The 21664-nt window shown below is 43.0% G+C and overlaps 1 protein-coding gene across 1 annotated transcript in view; it reads right to left on the minus strand.

The window, feature by feature from the left end:
- The window catches only part of LOC308090198 (GDNF family receptor alpha-4-like), a 44202-nt gene that overhangs the window by 7029 nt on the left and 15509 nt on the right, over positions 1-21664 (minus strand). Inside the window, exons 2-5 of the mRNA XM_080435262.1 lie at positions 8249-8536; positions 6684-6776; positions 5584-5959; positions 162-271 (exon numbers count right to left, since the gene is read on the minus strand). Coding sequence (XP_080291388.1) covers positions 162-271; positions 5584-5959; positions 6684-6776; positions 8249-8536 — 867 coding nt within the window. The remainder of the gene's footprint in view (positions 1-161; positions 272-5583; positions 5960-6683; positions 6777-8248; positions 8537-21664) is intronic.

Here is a 21664-nt window from a genome sequence, read left to right on the forward strand (position 1 = left end):
CCTCCCTCTCTCTCTCTCTCTCTCTCTCCCTCCCCCTCTCTCTCATATGCAATTATCATCATTGTCAACAGCCACGCCACTATAATATACAATCAATTGTTAAGTTCACATGTGCGTGTCTCTCTCTCTCTCTCTCTCTCTCTCCCACCCTCTCTCCTCACCTATGAGTCCAGCGTATGCCTTCAGGCACATGGCCCTGCTCTCCCGAACACAGCCGGAGGGGGACTGTGGAGATGACTGGCAATTATGCTGGAAATCCGCAAGCCGAGATCTAACACACGCACACACACACACACGCGCGCACACACAGAAAGAAAGAAAAGAGGAGGAGGAAAGCAGAGTTAGGCATTTTCCGGTGATGTTTTGACAGCTAGAGTTTGGGGGATTCAGAGCCCCTACAAAAGATGAAAAACATTTTGATCATAAGTACATTGTGCATGTACTGTGCAGAAAATATTTCAAACATTTCACTTTCATTCAGCCACATATCTGGAACAAACTCCCGGAAAAACTGCAGGTCTGCTGCAACTCTCAGTTCTTTTTTAAATCAAAGCTGAAAGACTTTTTCTGTTTGCTGTTGCCTTTTCATTGAGTTTTTTTTTTGATTGATTTCCTCCGTTGGCACTGTAACCTGAAGCTAGTATTTTATGTTTCTATTCTCTTAACTCTTTAATTGCTGTTTTTAATTGTATTCGAATGTCTTTTTACAATATATTTCTTTTACACTTTTACTTACTGCTTTGAATGTTTTGTGCAAAGTACTTTGAATTCCCTTCTTGTGGTATAAATATAAGCTGGTCTGCCTTGGCATGCCATACCTTTCCATGCCTTGCCTTAGAGTAGTTCACACATCATTTTCTATCAGTTATACGCCCCATGAAGCCATGAATTCATGGAGATTCTTTTCAGTTTTTGTCGCATTCCTGAGCCATTAATTGGATGACGGGGTGGCTGGTCAACGCTACCGGAGACTCTGCCGTTCATTAACCCTTTAAGACCGGGAAAGCAGCCGGTAGCGCTGTCGCCTCACAGCTAGAAGGTCCAGGTTCGATTCCCGCCGGGGATGCTGTGGGCGTGTCTTCTCCTCCGCGTCATCAGCGCCCATACCCTAGGTGGGGTTGGCGAAAGGGCCTACTCTGTGTGGAGTTTGCATGTTCTCTTTTTAAATAACGTGTTCCTTCCACGCGCTACGTCCTACCGGGGAAACTAACCCCCTGTCAGGTGATAAGAAGGTCAGTTGGCTCTCATGCATTGAAGGAGATCTGCTACATTTCATGCTTTTGTATGACGCTGTAGTATGATCAAGTAAGGACGTTAATTAACGAAAAAATATGGAGATAAGAGGTTTCTGCCCGACAGCAACGATATCCTTTTTTTTGTGTTTTACTATACTTGTGCTGTTTTACATCTCTGTCTAATAAAATATTCAATCGATCAATCAAAACTGTGAGTGGAAGTGAATCCTGATGGATGGATATAGTGCAATCTGCCTCCAGACTCCTCCATACTGTATACCGTAGGTACTAAAAAGTACAAATGTTCTGTCAGTAGAACCAGGGAGGTAATAACACTGTGATGGTTGGACCTACGTATACTGTATAATATCTACACACACGTCATACTGTGAGCAGATGTTCTACAACCGCGATCGTGTCACATATATCAACGTATTCTTTCTGCTAACGCCAGGAACAGTACAAGGAGCACAATGAGTGTGTGAGCCAGCCAGCCAGCCAGGCACAGCTAGGCTGCATTCATTATCCCTTTCACTCCGGGAAGGCTTCTCTGTCATTTTAAGATTTCTTTTGGATCCTCAAAAATAGCAGATATGCAGGCTATATGAGCTTGTAGATCTGCTATTTTTGAAAAATCGTGAAAATGTGTGCAAATCTTTGAATATGTACTTTTTAAAGCGAATATTTGTAAAATATTTCCCAGTAATATCGCCAGAAGCAAAGATTTGAGTTACAAATGTTCGCTTTAAAAAATATATATATTCAAAGATTTGCACACATTTTCACGATGAAAAAAAAAATTGCAGATATACAAAAGCTCATATATAGCACGGCACGCAGCCAAAGAAATCGTAAAATGACGGAGATGCGTTCCCGGCGTGAATGGGTTATTCATACCCAGTTCTTCCTTCTTCCTTGCTAGACACCTCATCTGCAGCCAGCTCCATGTGGGCATTATATCCTTCTACCACACTGTGTGCGATGGAAACAACACTTTCTGCTGGACCACTAACTTTGAAAAACTTTTTAGATTCCAAGCCAGTAAGTTCTCTTTCAGAGTGTTCTAACATCAGAATAAAGTTTAAACTCCAGGATTGCCCACGATACATTAAAGGGATAGTTCACCCCCAAAATGACTTTTTTTTCCTATTGATTAGTCACCCCATGGAGACTTGAATTCATGGATATTTTTTTGTTTTTGACTCATTCCTAAGCCAATAATTTGACTCCTTTGTGTCTTTACCGGAACCGCTGCCTGCCGGTCACCAAATTATGGTTTTAGGAATGCAACAAAAACTAAAAAATATCCATGAATTCAAGTCTCCATGGGGTGCCTAATCGATAGAAAAAAAGGCTGTACTATCCCTTTAAATGACATTAGATGATGGTGTTGGCCGTAGCTTAATGAGTAGAGTAGAGACACACGTCTGGTAATCAGAAGGTCACTCGTTCGCCTCCTGCCCCCCCCCCCACACATCAGCTGGGTGAAGCCGAAACTGAATTTCTCCAACAGGACTACTAAAGGTCTATACATCTTAATAAAATGTCAATTCTAATTATTTCTTCAGTCTTAATGTAGTGGGAGTCTTCCTTTTACACTCAGCTATAGTGATTTATACACAGTGGTGGAAAAAACACAAAATCACATTTCTTACTTAAGTAAAAGTATCAATACTGCAATGTAGAAATACTCTGTTACAAGTGAAAGTCCGGAATTAAAAATGTACTTGAGTAAAAGTACAAAAGTATTGGCATCAAAATATACTTCAAGTAAGTAAAAGTACTCATTATGCAGAATGTCACATTTCACAAGTTCAAAATGTATACAAAATGTTTTGAAAATAGACGATCTACAAGCTCACAATGCGTTGCATCGCAACGCATTGTGAGCTTGTAGATCTGCTATTTTCAAATGGCCGAAATCTATATAGGGCTGAAGTGGTTAGTGTGTTTTGTGACAATAAGAAGTCTAAAAGGTAACTAGTAACTAAAGTTTTCAAATAATTGTAGTGGAGTAAAAGTACAGTATTTGCCCCTGAGAGTAGAAGTACAAGTACTGAAAACTGGAAATACTCCAGTAAAGTAAAAAATACCTCAAAATTGTACTTTAGTACAGTACTTGAGTAAATGTACTTTGTTACTTTACACCACTGTGCATACATCTTGAACAATGACTACACATCACCAATGAATGTGCTAATGATATTGGTCTACTTTTGTGGGGACAGAGATACAGAGATACAGACAAACCTGTTCTAGATGCCTTCAGCTCCACCACGCCGTAAACAAAAAGTTCCTCTTTATTCCAGTGAGGTAGCAACATTAATGAGGGTGATATAGGGACACCAGAACAAACCCTAAGTAACTAAGTACATTTACTCAAGTACTGTACTTAACACATTGACTGCCCGAATTTATTCATAATGTGCCAGCGGTTTTAATGATTTTTTATAGAAAAAATGTGAATTATTTGTCCGTGTATTTTTTAACATTGAAGTGAATGGATTTTTATTTTTATTTTTGATCTCCTAATTCGTTGTGAATAACGAAAAAAATGTAATACTCAAAAATTAGAGAAACATTTTAGAAATCCAAAAACAAAATTAAAAAAAATTACAAAAAGGGGAGAATTCTCCCCTTTGGCGGTAAACACCATTGACTGCAAAGGGGAGAATTCTCCCCTTTGGCGGTGAGTGTGTAATTTCTGAGGTATTTTTTACTTTACTGGAGTATTTCCAATTTTCAGTACTTTTACCTCTACTGCACTACATCTCAGAGGCAAATATTGCACTTTTACTCCACTAAAATTATTTGAAAACTTTAGTTACTTTGTAGATTTGGATTATTATTACAAAACATACATTAACCACTTCAGCCCTATATATATTTCGGCCATTTGAAAATAGCCGATCTACAAGTTCACAGTGCGTTGCGATGCATTGTGAGCTTGTAGAAATCCTATTTTTCAAAGATTTTTTATACATTTGCAAACTTATGAAATGGGACATTCTGCATAATGAGTACTTTCGACTTTTGGTACTTTAAATACATTTTCATACCAATACTTTTGTACTTTTACTTAAGTACATTTTGAATTCTGGACTTTTACTTAAGTAAAACATTTCAGTACTTTTTCCACCACTGATGATTGGTCTACTTTTGTGGGGACAGAGATACAGAGATACAGAGATACATACAGAGATACAGACAAACCTGTTCTAGATGCCTTCTGCACCTCCATGGCGTAAACAAAAAGTTCCTCTTTATTCCAGTGAGGTAGCATAACATTAATGAGGGTGATACAGGGACACTTCCTTGGGCTGATCAATGGCCACTTATAGGAGCTGATAAGAGCTAGAAGATGCTTTGTGGTTGTTTAGTTTGTGATGCAGTCAGTGCACTGTGAGGAGATGCTGTGGCTGTTTTGAGGTGATTAGAGAAGTTCCTGAATCCTCATGCAGTATTGATCTGTTGTCATTTGGAGCATCCAGCTCACCTACACCAGGGGATCCTAAATGTTTTCAATGTTAAGGACCCACAACAAGCCTCTAGGCCGCTGCCCACCTATTGCGAAAATGGCCTACGCCTAAAATAACAAAAACAGCCAATCTACAACCTAACAATGCATCACAGCTCGAACAGGGCCGGTGCAGACCCAATTGCCGCTCCAGGCAAGCTTTCTCTGATGCCCCTCCCTCCCCCACACGCACAGCGCCTTCATAAAATATCAACAGCTACATATAACAAAAGATAGCACGCATTTCTCACCTTAGTTCCTCCAAACTGCAGCACTGATGGTGGTTTAATTGGTAGCATGTTGTAGTGTGTGACTGACTGGTTTTACTTGCATTAACTTAACTGTTCAACCACTGGCGGAACAAGTCAATACCGGACCTATTGATATTATATTTATAATGACTGATGATAGGTTCGTGGTTTACTTATGATCATAGATCGCTACACTGTCTCTATGCATTTGATGTATTACCTCGTGTTTACCTTGCTTAGTGTAAGTCGCTCTGTATTAAATGCTAAATGTGCTAAATGCCTAGATTGTAAATTGCACTTTACAGTATATACTTTTATAACTTATTCAAGTTTTTAGTTTTTCCTCTGCTTTGCAATTGCCCCCAGTGGTGCCCCCAGTGGTGCCCCCAGCGGTGCCCCCAGTATTGCCCCAGTGGTACCCCAGTGGTGCCCCAGTGGTGCCCCAGCGGTGCCCCTAGTATTGCCCCAGTGGTGCCCCAGCGGTGCCCCAGTAGTGCCCCAGCGGTGCATCCAGTGGTGCCCCTAGTATTGCCCCCAGCGGTGCCCCCTGCCCCCCCCCCCCACACTGTAACCCACTGACCTACACAGCTCGTCCCTGGTGCAGTAGTTCTGCAGGCTGAGGCAGTTGGGTTTATTGCCCGTCCTCTCCTCTCCCCGCGCGGTGGCCTCCTCGTAGGAGCAGGACGGGACGATGGTCTTCCGGCGCCGCTCGCCGCACAGCGTGTCGGTGCAGGGGCAGAAGAGCAGGGCGAAGCTGTACTCCTCCGGCACGCGCTCCAGGAAGCGCCGCAGCGCCCGGTGACACTTCTGCCGGTTGCAGCCGCCGTCGGAGCCGGTGGCCCGCTTGGTGCAGGCCACCACGTACTCCGAGCGCAGCGAGCCGCACTTCTCGTAGAGGCCGCAGTCCTGGGCCGCCTTCAGACACTGGTTCTGCCCGTCCAGAGTCAGAGAGGAAGCTGCAAGGTCGTTGGAGAGAGATTGATCGATTGAACACTTTTCAAACGATTTTCAACAGTTTGCAAAAAGTACAGAGGTACAGTTTAGAGTTCTCAAATTCTGCCCCAACCCGACCCGACGTTTTCGGGCCGGGAAGAAAATGTATGCTAATTAGTCAGGCAGAGCCGAGCCTCGGGTTCCGTGAAAAAAAACAACAACAAAAAACGAACGGTAAGGCCAACGGCAATGGCAGTGAATGTGTTGGATGCAGCTCAAAGTGAACTTTACTCAGGTATCTAGTTCGTTGCCGTCCGACCTTCCTAGCCCGTGTTATAAAAAAAAAAGACGAAAATGGCCAAAACTCAAAAATCAGACAACTGTGGAAGTGTCTGTTTTCAAGATGTTTTGGCCATTATCTCTGGAACGTAAAGTCCAATCTGCTCAGTTCAAATCTTGTTGGATGCGTGACTTTGAGGACATTAAGCGCATGATGACACTTTTTCTGGTTTTCAGTTAAGGCCGGGCCTTAATTTTCAGGCCTGTTGAGATTGAACCCAAGTACAGTTATACAAGGGTGATATGGGGAGACCACAAAATTGCTAAAAGGATAACACAAAAAGCCCTGAGGGCTTGTTTCCTTGTGGTCCTCAATTCATCAATACATATAAAGGCATACAGTACTATACAAGAGATCATCAATACTAGGAGCAGTAAAAGTATTTTCACAGAAAAACAGTAGCCTACCTGCCATGATGGAGGCCATGCGGGACATTTCAATGTGTCTCACTAAGTTCAACTCCAGCTCTTCATAAGGGGACACGTCATACTCCTCATACGCTACAACAGGGAACACAACAACGCAACAGTCACTACACACACGTCATACTCCTCATACGCTACAAGGATCACAACAACACAACAGTCACTACACACATGTCACACAACATGTGCACGTTTTTCTTCACAAAAATGCATGCAATCATTGCTGTCGGGTAGAAACCTTGTATCTCCATATTTCAACTCTATAGGAGGGGGGGGGGGGCGGGTTTGAACATACTCAGTTGCATGGGGGGGGGGGGGGATATCCCCCCACTTTTGGGATGAAGAAAAAAGAAAAAGAAAAAACCTACGACATCTACACTTCATGGAGTACATTTTTTGTACTGAATTAACCGAAATAGAGTAACAAAACCCCCCCAAAAAGTAACAAACCCGGGGAAAAAACGCTGCGCGTCCCCTTCGGTTCTAAAATGCGCTCTGCGTCCCTGGTCTTAATTACCGGGTCTTATGAAAGACCTGGTAATTATCAAAGGTATCAAAGGTACTACAGGGGCTCTACAAGGTAAACAGCCTTGAATTAGTCATGGCGCCATGGTGTGATTTGACACCACTTGAGATCGCCTGCCCTCCAGGTCTTAAAGGTAGGGTAAGTGATATTTTTTGGTTAAAACAAAAAGTATTTTGTTAAAAGGTTAAAATACTATATTCTGATAGTAATCATTGCTATAGAGTGTTTTTTCAGTAACAGGAGTCACCCTGTCTCTCCAGCTCTTTAATAAACAGAAAATACATTTTTCGGTAGGTGTCAAAATCTCAGCCAATCAGGAGAAAGTACCCATTTTTAAGCTTAATTTGTATAGTGTTCCAGTTCCAATTTTGTCTGCTCATTTCTTAGTGTCATCACTTCCAATTTCACTTGTTTAATCTGTATCCTGATTGAGTTCTCTGTCCTGGTTGGATAAAATTGGAAATGAAACTGAAACTGAAACGAAAATGCATTTTCGGTTTAATAAAGAGGTGGAGAGACAAGGAGACTCCTAATACTGAACAAACACTCTATAGCAATGAGTACTATCAGAATATAGAGCTTTGTGAGCTTGTAGATCGGCTATTTTCATTGGCTCAGGGGCAGTGGTTCAGGGGTAGAGTGGCCGGTAGAGCGGCCGGATGGAAACCGTGAGGTTCCCAGTTCGATACCGGGCTCCCCCAGAGTTAGTGTCGAAGTGTCCTTGAGCAAGACGCTGAACCCCTAATTGCTCCCGATGAGCAGGTTGGTGCCTTGCATGGTTTCCTCTGCCATCTGTGTATGTGAATGTGTGGGTGAATGTAATGCACAATCTATGTAAAGCGATTTGAATAAAAGCGCTATATAAATGCACCATTTACCACTATTTTTGAACAATCTGTAAAGTGAAAACTCGTTTTTTTTTTCAAATTTCCTGAAAAGTTAGTTTTGGTTTCCACCCGACAGCAAAAAAAATTACGTTTTCTTTTAGCTGTCTTGGTGACGCAACTCCAAACCCCCTCACCTGCAAACCTCACGGTCCAGTAGACCCTGAGGCAGTGCTCTTCCCTGCGAGAGCCGCGCTGGCACTTGCACACCTGCAGGGGGCGGTACTGCTGCAGGGAGTTCTGCGCCTCCAGGCACTCCCAGCGCGCGTCGGCGCCCAGCGGCGCCACGGCCTCCTCGGCGGCGCAGTACTCCAGCACCCTGTAGAGCACCATGCAGGCCTGCTCCTGGACGCAGCCCTGCTCCGCCGCCACGCAGTCTAAGGAGGACGCGGTCGCTGATGCTGCTGCTGCTGCTAGCATGCTACCTGGAGGAGATGGTAGTGGCGGGAAACAGAGAGAGAAACAGTGGACAAATGTATCAGTCAGGGACAGGGGGGGGGGTCATCACCATGCTGGTTTGTGGTGGGCATTTTCGTAAAGATTCTATTACATACAAAATGAGCGGAGAATAATATTACCAGAAACACAGAAAGAGCTAGCACCTAAATATGTACAGTATACTAGTGCATTGGTTCTTAACCCAATAAGACCTGGAACGCATCTGTGTCACTTTAGATTTCTTTGGCTATTCAAAAATAGCAGATCTACAAGCTCATAGCGCGGCACTGAGTGCCGCGCTACGAGCTTGTAGATCTGCTATTTTTGAAAAATCTTAAAAAAAAAAGATTTTGATTTTTTTTCAAAAAACTGTTAGGATTTAGAAAAAAAAATTAAGAATCGCCTCAGGTCTTAATGGGTTAAAGTGGGTCGAGGGACCTTCAGGATTCCTTGAAAGGGGTCCACTCCGAATGGACCCTTACAGGTCTGTAACTCTGAGAGTGTACACAACACAATGGAACCAAATGGACTCCTCAACCCGATCTCACACAACTTATATATGTATACATTGCACGGACTGTCATTCCGTGCATAGACACCTAGAAAACCCGAAAATCCGTGCATAGCCGCCTCGCATCTCCTCCATTGACTAAACCATTTGGGAGGCGCGCAGTCTCAAGCGAACTGGAGCAACGTGAGGGACCACCGAGTGAGCTAAAGCGAACGAGTTGTCCGTCCCGAACGTGGCGACGTTCGCTTGAGCCTACTCAGCGCTGTTTGAGTTATGTACCGATAGGCACAGAATGGTAAATCATGTTGTGGGGACTGCATGCTCTGCTTCTGGGTTGCAACCGGTTACGCCCACCGCGGGACTCGCCGTACATATGCATGTATGATTTTCGGGTTTTCTAGGCGGCTATGCACGGAATGACGTACACTGGGTCCGTGCAATGTATGCTAAGTTGTGTGAGATCAGGCTGGACTCCTAATGTGCCATATTCTCATTGTAAACTAGCATCATACATATTCTGATGAGAACATGGAGACTGACATTCAATAATTGGGTCTTGAGAACATATAATAAAAACTTGCCAGGGACATGGACAAGTCTTGTCTAGGACATATTGATGACCCCTGGCAAAGATTAGAGTTGAAAGTGTTAGCTTTAAAATATATATATAAAGATGTGTGCTTGTATATCTGCTATTAAAATGTGCTCAAAGTGGTTAATATGATTGGTAAATATGATTGTGAAATAAGAAATGTAGCTGGGGCTGGGGTCCCCACTTTGAGAACCAATGCGTTACAGGTCCATTTGGTTCCATTTGTACACTCTCAGGGTCTTGTATCAAATGAGGGTCTGTAGCCTAATGCATAATTATCAAACTGAGGGTCCTTGAAATTAACACGTTTGTGAGTCCCTGCTTTAGGGCGTTCCTTCATATTGGGATCACATCAGACAGGATTGATTTTCAAAGCAGTAGGCGTAGGTTTGTTAGCGCTGGTTTTCTCCCGGCATCCAAGCCCACTGATTGAATGTAGATTTCCCCAGACACATCATTAGATACAGAGAGATCTCTGACAGTCTGTCTACGTCAGACTACCATCAGCGTTGCCATGTTTGCTTATTATAAGTGACTTTGGGCTTGTTTTTTCTGTAAAGTAGCTTGTAAATATTGGTAGTTTGCGGGTTGAGTTTTTTTTTGTTTTGTTTCTAAACGCGTAGTTGCTTATTTGGGCTTGCTTCCTAATGTTGTTTAAACAAGTGTTTCTCAAACTCATTTTCATGTCAAGGACCCCCAAATGTATATGTATTTGGCCGTGGAACCCCATCTGAAAAGATAGCAGGAACCTCTGTAGCAGGGACTCCAGATATAAGATTTGTGCTGTTCATAAATTTAAAAAATAAGTGATTTTTTTTCAAGATTTGTTTTGAAAAGAGCTATAAGCTCACAACGTGTCGCAATGCGACGCGTTGTGCGCTTGTAGATCGGCTGTTTCCAAATACTCAATAATGCATATAGGTTTAAAGTGCTCATGTGGCCTATAGTCGCTTCTTTTGGGCTTGTTTTTTCATAGACCTGGCCTATTTCTCTCGCAAACTCTGGCAACACTGAATACCACGGGCATTAGGACAACAGGAAGAACAGAATGAAAGAATATACAGCCAGTCCAACAGGTAGGAGCGAGCGGTCGAGCTGCTTGATATTCCAGCCCTGTCGTATCATTGTACTGCAACCTGTAATATTTATAGAACATAAAAAGATACAATCTACTGCATATTTCATTTCAAGGCCCCCCTGACGTCCAGAGGAACCTTGGATTTCTGCCCAATGTTGCAACCGCTGGAAGGTCTCATCATAGCCACCAGACTACACTGACCCAGGTCATCATTACCTGCATCACGACACGGAGAACCTTTTTTTTTTTTCAGGTAATGATTCAGGCTGTGGCTCTGCCCTAGAATGTCCCTCCGGGGATCAATAAAGGTTTTATCTTTATCCTATATTATCTCATGTTATATGGTTTAGGTGATGCGTATACGGTTTCCACAAAAACCGCAAGCTATAGCTTAGCTCTCGGGGGCAGTCAAAACAACTGTTCTCCTCTCCTCCAATATTTATGAGGAGACATGCAGGGCCATGGGCAAAGTCTGCTCCCAGTGGGGATCCTACCCGGCACACACACACACATGCACATGCACGCGCACACACGCATGCGCACACACGCACGCGCACACACGCACGCGCACACACACACACACACGAACACGCACGCACACGCACGCATGTGCACGCACGCACGCACGCGCATGTGCATGCACACACGCATGCATGCACGCGCGGCGCGCACGCACACACAAACACGAACAGACGTACAAGCACACACTCGCACACACACACACACACACACACACACACACACACAAACGCACACACGGACGCACACACAAACACGGACGAACGAGCACCCACACGCACGCACGCACGCACACACGCACACACACACACGCACGAGGACAGGTTTCCTGCCAATGTCAGGGAATCGGTCAGCGTCTCTATAGAGTTATTGCAGCCCAGTCATTCAGTACAGCTTAGAGTCTACTTTAACTCTAGTCTGACTCCCAAATTGCTCGGTCCTGTCCCTTAGGATTCCATCATCCACAGACAGTTTGTTGTCCTTGCAAACTCTCCTATATGGACACCTTTAGTGTGGCCCGCCGCCGGCGGCTCACAATTTCACACACACACACACACACACACACACACACACACACACACACACACACACACACACACACACACACACACACACACACACACACACACACACCTTAACAGTTCCTGGAAAGTACTTCTTTAAGACTTATTTTTGGGAGTGAGGATTGTTTCAGCTCCAGAGGAAATGTGCCTGCGTTGCCAATATGCACAACACTTTGTTCCTTTTATCTCATTAATTTAGCTTAAATCGTTCTCGTTTTTTTTTGTGACCGCCAGGCATGTGCTGACAACCGGGCTTTGAGACGCTCGTGCTATTACCGGAATTATGCGTTGACGTGACTATACTGTAATAATAAGGGAGAGGAAGTGTTCGTGATTGGGCATAATGAACACCTGGAAAAAAAGCTGATAGCTTCACCATTTTTTGGCCTGGTATGCATTCACAGGCGTACGCTTCATTTATATAATTTATATCTATCACGTACTGTAAGAGGGAGAGCGTTTGCGTGTGCGTGCGCGAACACACACACACACACACACACACACACACACACACACACACACACACACACACACACACACACACACACACACACACACACACACACACACACACACACACACACACACACACACACACACACAAGGAGGCACATACACACGGAACAAGCTGAGCACTGTGATTAATCCATTTAGACCGGGAACGCATCTGTGTCATTTTTTGACTATTCAAAAATAGCAGATCTACAAGCTCACAGCACGGCACCGAGTTGTAGGTCTGCTATTTTAGAAAAATCGTGAAAATGTGTGCAAACCTTTGAAAATGTACAAAAATCTTTGCTTCAGGGGTCCCTGGAACAAACTATTTTGAGATGGGGGTCCGCGGCCAAATACATATCTAAATTTTTTTTCTAAATCCTAACAGTATGTTGCTATATCAGTGGTGCTCCAACTTTCTCATGTCAAGGACCACCCAAAATGATAAGTATTTGGCCACGGACCCCCATCTCAAAATATGTTGTTCCACCCCTAGAGGCAAATATTGGAGTTCAAAATGTTCGCTTTAAAAATATACATTCAAAGATTTGCAGAAATGTTCACGATTTAAAAAAAAATAGCTGATCTACAAGTGTGCCGCGCTGTGAGCTTGTAGATCTGCTATTTTTTAATAGCCAAGGAAATCTAAAAACGACACAGATGCGTTCCCGGTCTTAATGGATTAAATGGCCACGTATTTCAATTAAGCCCATGCTGACTGGTATCCATGGGAGCAGACGCTCACATCTAATTCTGTAGGCTGTATGTTTGCCTATCCCAGAACCCACCACGGGGGCATAACTCACTGGGATATGACAGACATCAGAAACGCTAAGAAAAAACCTTGTATCTCCATAATTCAACAAAAACATATTCATTGAACATGTTAAGATTATTAATGAGAGCGTGTGACTAAAATAATAACTGCATTGGATCCATTGGAAGACAGATAGTTGTTTTCTTTTTTCCATTTCCTGAAACGTTACGGTCCGGGACATACAAGGTGTCCACCCGACAGAGGGATATGATATGATCGTCTCTGCTGGGTAGAAACCTCATACTGTATGTCCAAAACTGTTATTTTCATGATTAAATAAAATAGCAAAAGTAGCAGATCTACAAGCTCAAAACGTGTCGCTTCGCGCCACGTTTCGAGCTTTTGGATCTGCTACTTTTGATGCTTTTGTGTGACACTGTAGTATGATCAAGTAGGATGTTAATTTACGAAGAAACACCAAAAAGTTTGAAGGGATATGATACGATACGATACGATACGATACGATACGATACGATACGATACGATACGATACGATACGATACGATATATGATGATATGCTCCTTCAACATGGTGGTAAATCTGCCAAAGCTGGAATCCATGGGGTATAAATACAGATATGCTGCTATAAGACTCACAGAGCTATGAGTCACCAACATCCATGCTCATGTCTTTTCATGTGCTGAAACTTTTTCATGTCAAGGACCCCCAAAATGATATGTATTTGGCCACGGAACCCCATCTCAGAAGCAAAGATTTGAGTTACAAATGTTTGCTTAAAAATATATATATATATTCAAAGATTTGCACACATTTTTAAGATTTTTCAAAAATAGCAGATCTACAAGCTCATAGCGCGGCAAGCTATGAGCTTGTAGATCTGCTATTTTTGAAAAGCCAAAGAAATCAAAACATGACACAGGCTTTCCTGGTCTTAATGGGTGTATTAGAAACAATGAGAGCACAACTAAGTGAAAGTGAGCCACTGTTTACCGTGCCTGGTGCACGGCTCAAAAATAGTTCAATAACTGAAAAAGAACTGCCACTGCCGCCAGCACTCACAGAAACGGCCCACGGCCACAGGTACTAATATTCAGAGAATAGGCACAATATGGACAAACCAAACAGGTTTGAGAAGAAGAAAAACAGCCAGCACTCAATACAATGACCTTTCACATACTTTCATTTGCCTGCCTCACCCAGCCAGAGCAACGGGCGAGGGAGCACTGAACCCCTATCCGCTCCCAAACTAGATTTTAGCTGTTGTATTATTTAGTTTTTAAAGCCCTGAATGGATTAGCACCACTCTAATATCTCAGACCTATTCTGACACGGAATTGTACAGTGCAGATTGGGGTCCCAAAGATTTAAATTATTTTTTTTCTCCATCCAGACCCGCATCACAAGTATAGCAATACAAACTGTGTGTGTGTGTGTGTGTGTGTGTGTGTGTGTGTGTGTGTGTGTGTGTGTGTGTGTGTGCGTGTGCGAGCGCGTGCGTGCGTGTGTGTGTGTGTGTGCGTGTTTACTTGAGTAAAAGTATGTCAAGTATAGTATGTAAAGTATAGGTAGCTGGCTGTGGTCACACCTGCAGCCCACCAGCCAGCTGAGTACTTAACTCACCAGCTCCCAGGCATCTGGTTAGTAGTGGTGGGAAAAAACGTTCATTTCAGTGAACGAACGATTTTGTTCACGTTCACGGCAATGATTCGTTCAAATGATTCGTTCACGTTCTCGTTCAGTAGCGTTATTTTCTAGTGTAAAACTCTTTTTTTTTTAATCGCGCGTACAGCCCGCCCTCCCGTTTTGGTGTACGGGGGGAGGGGAGGGGAGGGGATGGGGGGGCATGAACGATAGCGTGAACGTAACAGTTTCAGGAAGTGAACGCGAGCTCGTTCACGGCAAAGAACTAGTTATTTTGAACGAATCGATCATGACCGACACATCACTACTGGTTAGTCAGTTGGAGACAGACAGCAAGCAGGCTGCACACTCTCGGTCAAGTGGAAGGACGTCAGTGCAAGTGAGTTTTCATTATTCGGAACCATATGGAACGCTGTTGGATGAACTTGATGTCCTCATTATATTATGGCTCACTTGGTCTCTCTCTCTCTCCCTCCCACCCCACCTAGGCCACCTGAGCTCCAACACCGTGGGGGAAAGCAGGGTTCCAACCCCCCCCCCCCAATGGAATCTATAGTCACTGCTCCCTCTCTGCTCTGCCCACAGGACAGCACAGCAGAGCCCCCCGTGTGTAGCATAGGCTAAAAGTCACAGCCCCAAGACGAGAAGTCTCCTACGTTTGAGTTTTGACCCAGCACCCCTTTTCCCTGAACCTGACTCCGTGTTTCCTATTTTATTGTGAATCTCACCTCCACTACCCCTGGGTTGCCGCAGTACCAAAAGTAAAAGTACTAATTATGCGAATGTCCCATTTTGCAAGTTTCCCAAATGTATAAAATCCTTTGAAAACAAAAGATTACAAGCTCACACCGTGTCGCGACGCGCTGTGAGCTTGTAGATCGGCTATTTTCAAGTAGCCAAAGTATATAGGGCTGAAGTGGTTAGTGTATGCTTTGAAATAATAATCTAAATCTACAAAGTAACTACATTTTCAAATAATTGTAGTGGAGTAAAAAAAGAACAATATTTGCCTCTGAGATGTAGTGGAGTAGAAGTAAAAGTATTGGAAATTGGAAATACTCCAGTAAGGTAAAAATGCTTAAAATGGTACCTACTGTAAGTACAGTACTTGAGTAAATGTACTTTCCACCACTACACAGTACACGACCATGAAACTTCTTAACTCAATATTTGACACATGGGTGTCATTTGTTGGCCAACGGTTAAGGTCAAGAAGGTCCATTATTGATGAACTCGCTCATTATACATTCTGAAATGTCCCTCTGAAGAATGACACTTTGAACGAATGACATTTGAAAGCTTGTCTGGACCTAAATCACTTCACTGCCCTGCATTACGGCTCCTAGAAGAAAGACCATAATGTAAATGTAAAGTGAAGTTCAATCAATGTTTGGCAGCTCAATTATGTACACCTCTAGTCCAGTGGTTCTGGACTAGAGCATTGGTTCTCAAAGTGGGGTCCGGGGACCCCCAGGGGTCCTTGAGGGGGTTCCAGGAGGTCCCCAGCCGAATGCGTTAATATAGCATTAAAAAATCAGTTTACCTCTTTAACCATGCTATACGTCGGCTATATTAAAAAAAGTTGTAACAAATTTGACACAATTTTTGTAAGGGGGTCCTTGGTACAAAATATTTTCAAATGGGGGTCCATGTTGAAATACATCTTAAATTGGGGGGTCCTTGACATGAAAAGGTTTGAGAACCACTGCTCTAGTCCTCCCCTTGTTTTTGTAGGTTCTGAGCATTGCATGCGGTTGTTAAAGAATGACTGTGCAATCACAGCGCCCATTGAGACACAACAAAAGAGTGTAAATGGGAGTGTAGGCAGTACAGGCGTCCAGATGTCAAAACAATAAACAACTAAAGTGCCATTCAGCCTTTGTGGTGCTGCCGTGCATTTGTACAAGTCTCTGGTCCCCAAGGCGTACAAACCTGGGCCCTCACAGTGTGGACACGTAATCGAAATTAAAACTAATGGTTCTCTCTCTCTCTCTCTCTCCTTCTCTATCCCCCTCTCTGTCTTTCGTTCTCTCTTGTTCTCTCTCTCTCTCTCTCTCTCTCTCTCTCTCTCTCTCCCCCTCTCTGTCTTTCTCTCTTTCACTTTCTCTCTCTCCCCCTCTCTCTCTCTCTCTCTCTCTCTCTCTCTCTCTCTCTTTCTCTCTTTCTCTCTCTCTTTCTCTCTTTCTCTCTCTCTGTCTCTCTCTCTCTCTCTCTCATTCTCTCTCTGTCTCCCTCTCCCTCTCTCTGTCTCTCTCCCTCCCTCCCTCCCTCCCTCCGTCCGTCCGTCCGTCCCCCTCTCTCTGACTCTCTCTCTCCCTCTCCCTCTCCCTCTCTCTCTCTCTCTCTCTCTCTCTCTCTCTCTCTCTATATATATATATATATATATGAGAAGCAATAGAGTAATGTAAAGTACATAATACAGCATTACAGTGCAGCAGTAAAACATTGGCCCTGGGCTGTGCAATTAAACAGAATAATGTATGTGAGAAGTGTTTTTTTGGGAGGCCAGTCAGTGAACAGAGCAGTTGGTTCATTATTCTGCACCACACACACACACACACACACACACACACACACACACACACACACACACACACACACACACACACACACACACACACACACACACACACACACACACACACACACACACACACACACCATGTCCGCTCCTACAGGGTGACCTGCATGAGCACTAAGACACTGGGAGCAATTACACTGCCAAATCACCTCTCACGGCCGATCTACACCAGAGAATTTTCGCACACACGCAACACACGCGCATATAAGCACACACACACTTTTAGATCCAGTCCTATTTTAAAGCCTGCGTATGCGAGACTCACGTATCCACGACCACGTGCCTGATGTAGCACGTACGCACACACACACGTTTGTATTACTATACTTGCGAGGACATCGATATTTTAGGGCAGCGATTCTCTTTGTACGCCATTTTTACATTTTTTTTAACCATAAAGCTTAAGATGAAAGTTAGCAGATCTACAAGCTGACAACAACAAGCCGTAGGCTTGTAGATCTGCTATTTTCCGGTGCGTGCGCCACACACCGGCACGCAACTAAGTGTCAGGCATAAATACGACCCTATAACCCCTAAACCTACCTTAGCTCTAAAAAGGCCTAATAATCCTAACCCCACCCTGAATCTTTTTCTAATTGTAAAGTACGGGGTGTAACAATACATTTTAACAGCGATACGTGTGTAGTGATATGGAATGGAAAAGTAATTAAACCCCTCTCTCTTTTTCTTATTAAATTGCTAAATACAATGCACAAGTACTTAGTATCAATACAATTGATTATTTGCATTGCAAAACGATTCGATACGATACAAAGTCAAACGATACGATATGTAGCTGTTTGTATATCGATATAGTTAGATAGTTTGAAATTAAAATCGATGCATCGAATCGATGCAGTTACTGTCTCGTTACACCTCTATTGTGAAGCTATCTCTAAACATCTTTTTCATATAAACAACCATCAACCATTTTCATTGTGAGGACCAGGACTAGGGTTCTCACAATATCTATTTCTCAAATTCTACTATAGTTCTGGGGACATTTGGCCCTCACAAGTGTAGTCACACACACACACACACACACACACACACACACACACACACACACACACACACACACACACACACACACACACACACACACACACACACACAGAGATAATTACAGCTCATATGAGGTGCAGACCAACTCGTCAGACAGAGAGGTCATAATTACGGCGACAATTTTCGGTAGCAGCTGCCACCACCTTCATGATGAAGAGCTGCCACGCCCACCCCGAGGTCGTTTAATCTCTACCACCGCAGCTAATGTGTGTGTGTGCGTGTGTGTGTGTGTGTGTGTGTGTGTGTGTGTGTGTGTGTGTGTGTGTGTCTTGTATTACTAGTATACTTGTGAGGACCAGATGTAGTAGAATTTGAGAAATGACGTTATGAGGACTTATTTTCCTGGATCCTCACAAGAGAAATGGATGTTTTGTTGTGCTTAAAGGAGTAGTTCACCCCAAAAATGTACTTATTTTTATATAAACTTATTTTCTATCAATTACTCCATGTATGAAGCATTGAATTCATGGAGATTTTTTTGTTTTTGTCGTATTCCTAAGCCAATAATTTGATGACCGGCGGTCTCAAAGAGTCTCCTTTGAGTCTCCTACCGGATACATTAGCATCTTTCTACCGGTAATCAAATGATTGGCTTAGGAATGCGCCAAACAGTTTTTCTGAAAAAACTAAAACCTTGACATGAAACTTTCTCATGTCAAGGACCACCACGGCAGAAATGTCCACGAAATGACGCGCTGTGAGGCTGAGCTTGTATATCTGTTATTTTTTTTAGAACCACTGTTCTAAACCACTGTTTTAAATCACTGAATCCTAAGAGGTTTCAGAAAAACGTACGTTATACAGCTAAAACTAAAAATGACACAGACGCTTTTTGAACAGGTTAAATAAAGGTTAGGTTTAGGGGTTAAAGAGTTGAACTGATTTAAACTTATAGTTGCGCGTCGGTGGTGTCCTGCACCGAAAATAGCAGATGTATACAAGCTTGTGAGCTTATAGATCGGCTATTTTCGGCTCCAAAATAGTACAAAAATAGTCAAATAACCGCTCTCCTAAAATGTTGATGTCCTCACAAGTTATAGTAATACAAACGTGGTTGTGTGTGTGCGTGTGTGTGTGTGTGTGTGTGTGTGTGTGTGTGTGTGTGTGTGTGTGTGTGTGTGTGTGTGTGTGTGTGTGTGTGTGTGTGCGCGCGCGTGTGTGTGCTCAGAGCAACACAGAAAAATAGGAAGCAGCAGCGAGAGAAGGCGAGATGAATCGCAGCAATATGCGAGCAGTAATGCACTCTATTGATTCCTCACAGAGGTGATTAATAGAATTGGTGAGGCAAAGCTGATGAGGGTTAACCCCATAAAAGGCCAACGCCGCGCTTATCAACGCCCCCCCCACCATCGACCCACCTGCATAGCCTCGGAAATACTGAGTGTGAATTTTACTTTAGAGAGGGTCAAAAGGGTCTTAATAACCCATATAATGGTCTTCATAACCCATTAAGACCGGGAACGCATCATCTGTGTCATTTTAAGATTTATTTGGGGCTATTCAAAAATAGCAGATCTACAAGCTCCTAGCACGGCTCTGAGTGCCGTGCTATGAGCTTGTAGATCTGATTTTTTTTTAAATCAAGAACATTTTGAACATCTTTGAATATATATATATGTATATACATTTTTAACTCAAAACTTTTCTTCTGGGGGGTCCCTGGAACAAAATATTTTGTGATGGGGGGACATGAAAAAAGTTTGAGAACCACAGATTTTTTTTAACTGTTAGGATTTAGAAGACATTTGTAGAATCCCCCAGAAGCAAAGATTTGAGTTAAATGTTCGCTTTAAAAAACATATACATTCAGAGATTTGCACACATTTTCACAATTCCCCCCCCCCCCCCCCCAATAGCAGATCTACAAGCGCTACGAGCTTGTAGATACTGCTATTTTTGAATAGCCAAAAGTATAAAATAATTGTTATAGGCTAAAATCTAAAATGACACAGTATGCAGTTCCGGTCTTAATGGGTTAACTCCAGAGAGGGTCAAAGCGGACTCTTCCGGGGTCCGTTGTGACCCTCTCTAGAGTTAAATTCATACTCAGGATGTTTAACGTGCAGTGTTTGCCCCCGCAGCACTATCAATCCACACATATACCCACACACCTGTGTCATATGCATGATTCGATTCGATTTGTAAAAAGAAAACAGAGGAGGGGGGATGGAAATATTTTCTTAACCACTGAACCCATGTCTACTTCTTAGCCTTATGTCACTTGTACACGTGCGTTTCTAGATCTTTTACTTTTGCTATTAAAATAATTTCAAACTTTGACCAATTTTGACCATTTTGAATATTTTAAGACCAACTTGCAAGTATCGTGATTATAATACTAGACAATCCGACAATCTCCATCCTCCCTTCAGCCGTACCACTCATAGACAGTTCTCCATTAAAGACAGAGGTTCTTTACTCTGGAATACACACATACTTATTACCAACTCTTCATCTTCACTCAGTAACTTTAAACAATAGACTGAGGGCCTGCCTGATGAATCAAGAAACACACACACACACACACACACACACACACACACACACACACACACACACACACACACACACACACACACACACACACACACACACACACACACACACACACACACACACACACACACACACACACAGTACTTGTTGTTTGTCGTGTCTTATGTTTGGTTACTATGTTTAACTTACTACTACTACTTGCTTATTATTTTAGGTGAGAACCTTGTATAAGCCCTATATGGGTTTCCTTTCTCACCTGCACTTATTTCTGTGTTTTTTTTAAAATAATGTTACCTTTGTACAGTTTTTTATTGTGCGAATAAAAACATCAAATAAAAAAAAAAAAATTTGACCAAAATAGGGACACCTGGTTTAATGTGGTTAACGACCTCAGGGCTTTTTTGTGTTATCAGCATTATTGTATAACTGTACCTTGCTTCATTGTGATATCATCAAACATAAATATCAGACATATCTAGACAGTCTACATTTCCTGAAAGGAAATGCATGTATTCAATTCAGTCTGACCACAAGCAGAGATAAAACATTATCTTGATTCTTATCGATTATAATATTTTCTGATGTGCTTTTTCCTTTCTCTGAGTGAATTCACTCTGCCTTCTGTCTAATGCTGATTGGTTGAGAGGGGGAGGGGCAGGTATAAGCAGGGGCATATGGTTGGCTGGGCAGTGATGATGAGACTTGGATCACAGCAGGAGCGTTTTAATTGCGGAGAGAGTTGCTGACGGACGGTAGAGTAACAGAGGTAAGCAAGCAAGCAAGCACGGGATCAAG

The sequence above is a fragment of the Gymnoscopelus braueri genome, assembly GCF_963280865.1.
Source record: "Gymnoscopelus braueri genome assembly, chromosome: 8".
In the NCBI taxonomy this organism is placed as follows: Eukaryota; Metazoa; Chordata; class Actinopteri; order Myctophiformes; family Myctophidae; genus Gymnoscopelus; species Gymnoscopelus braueri.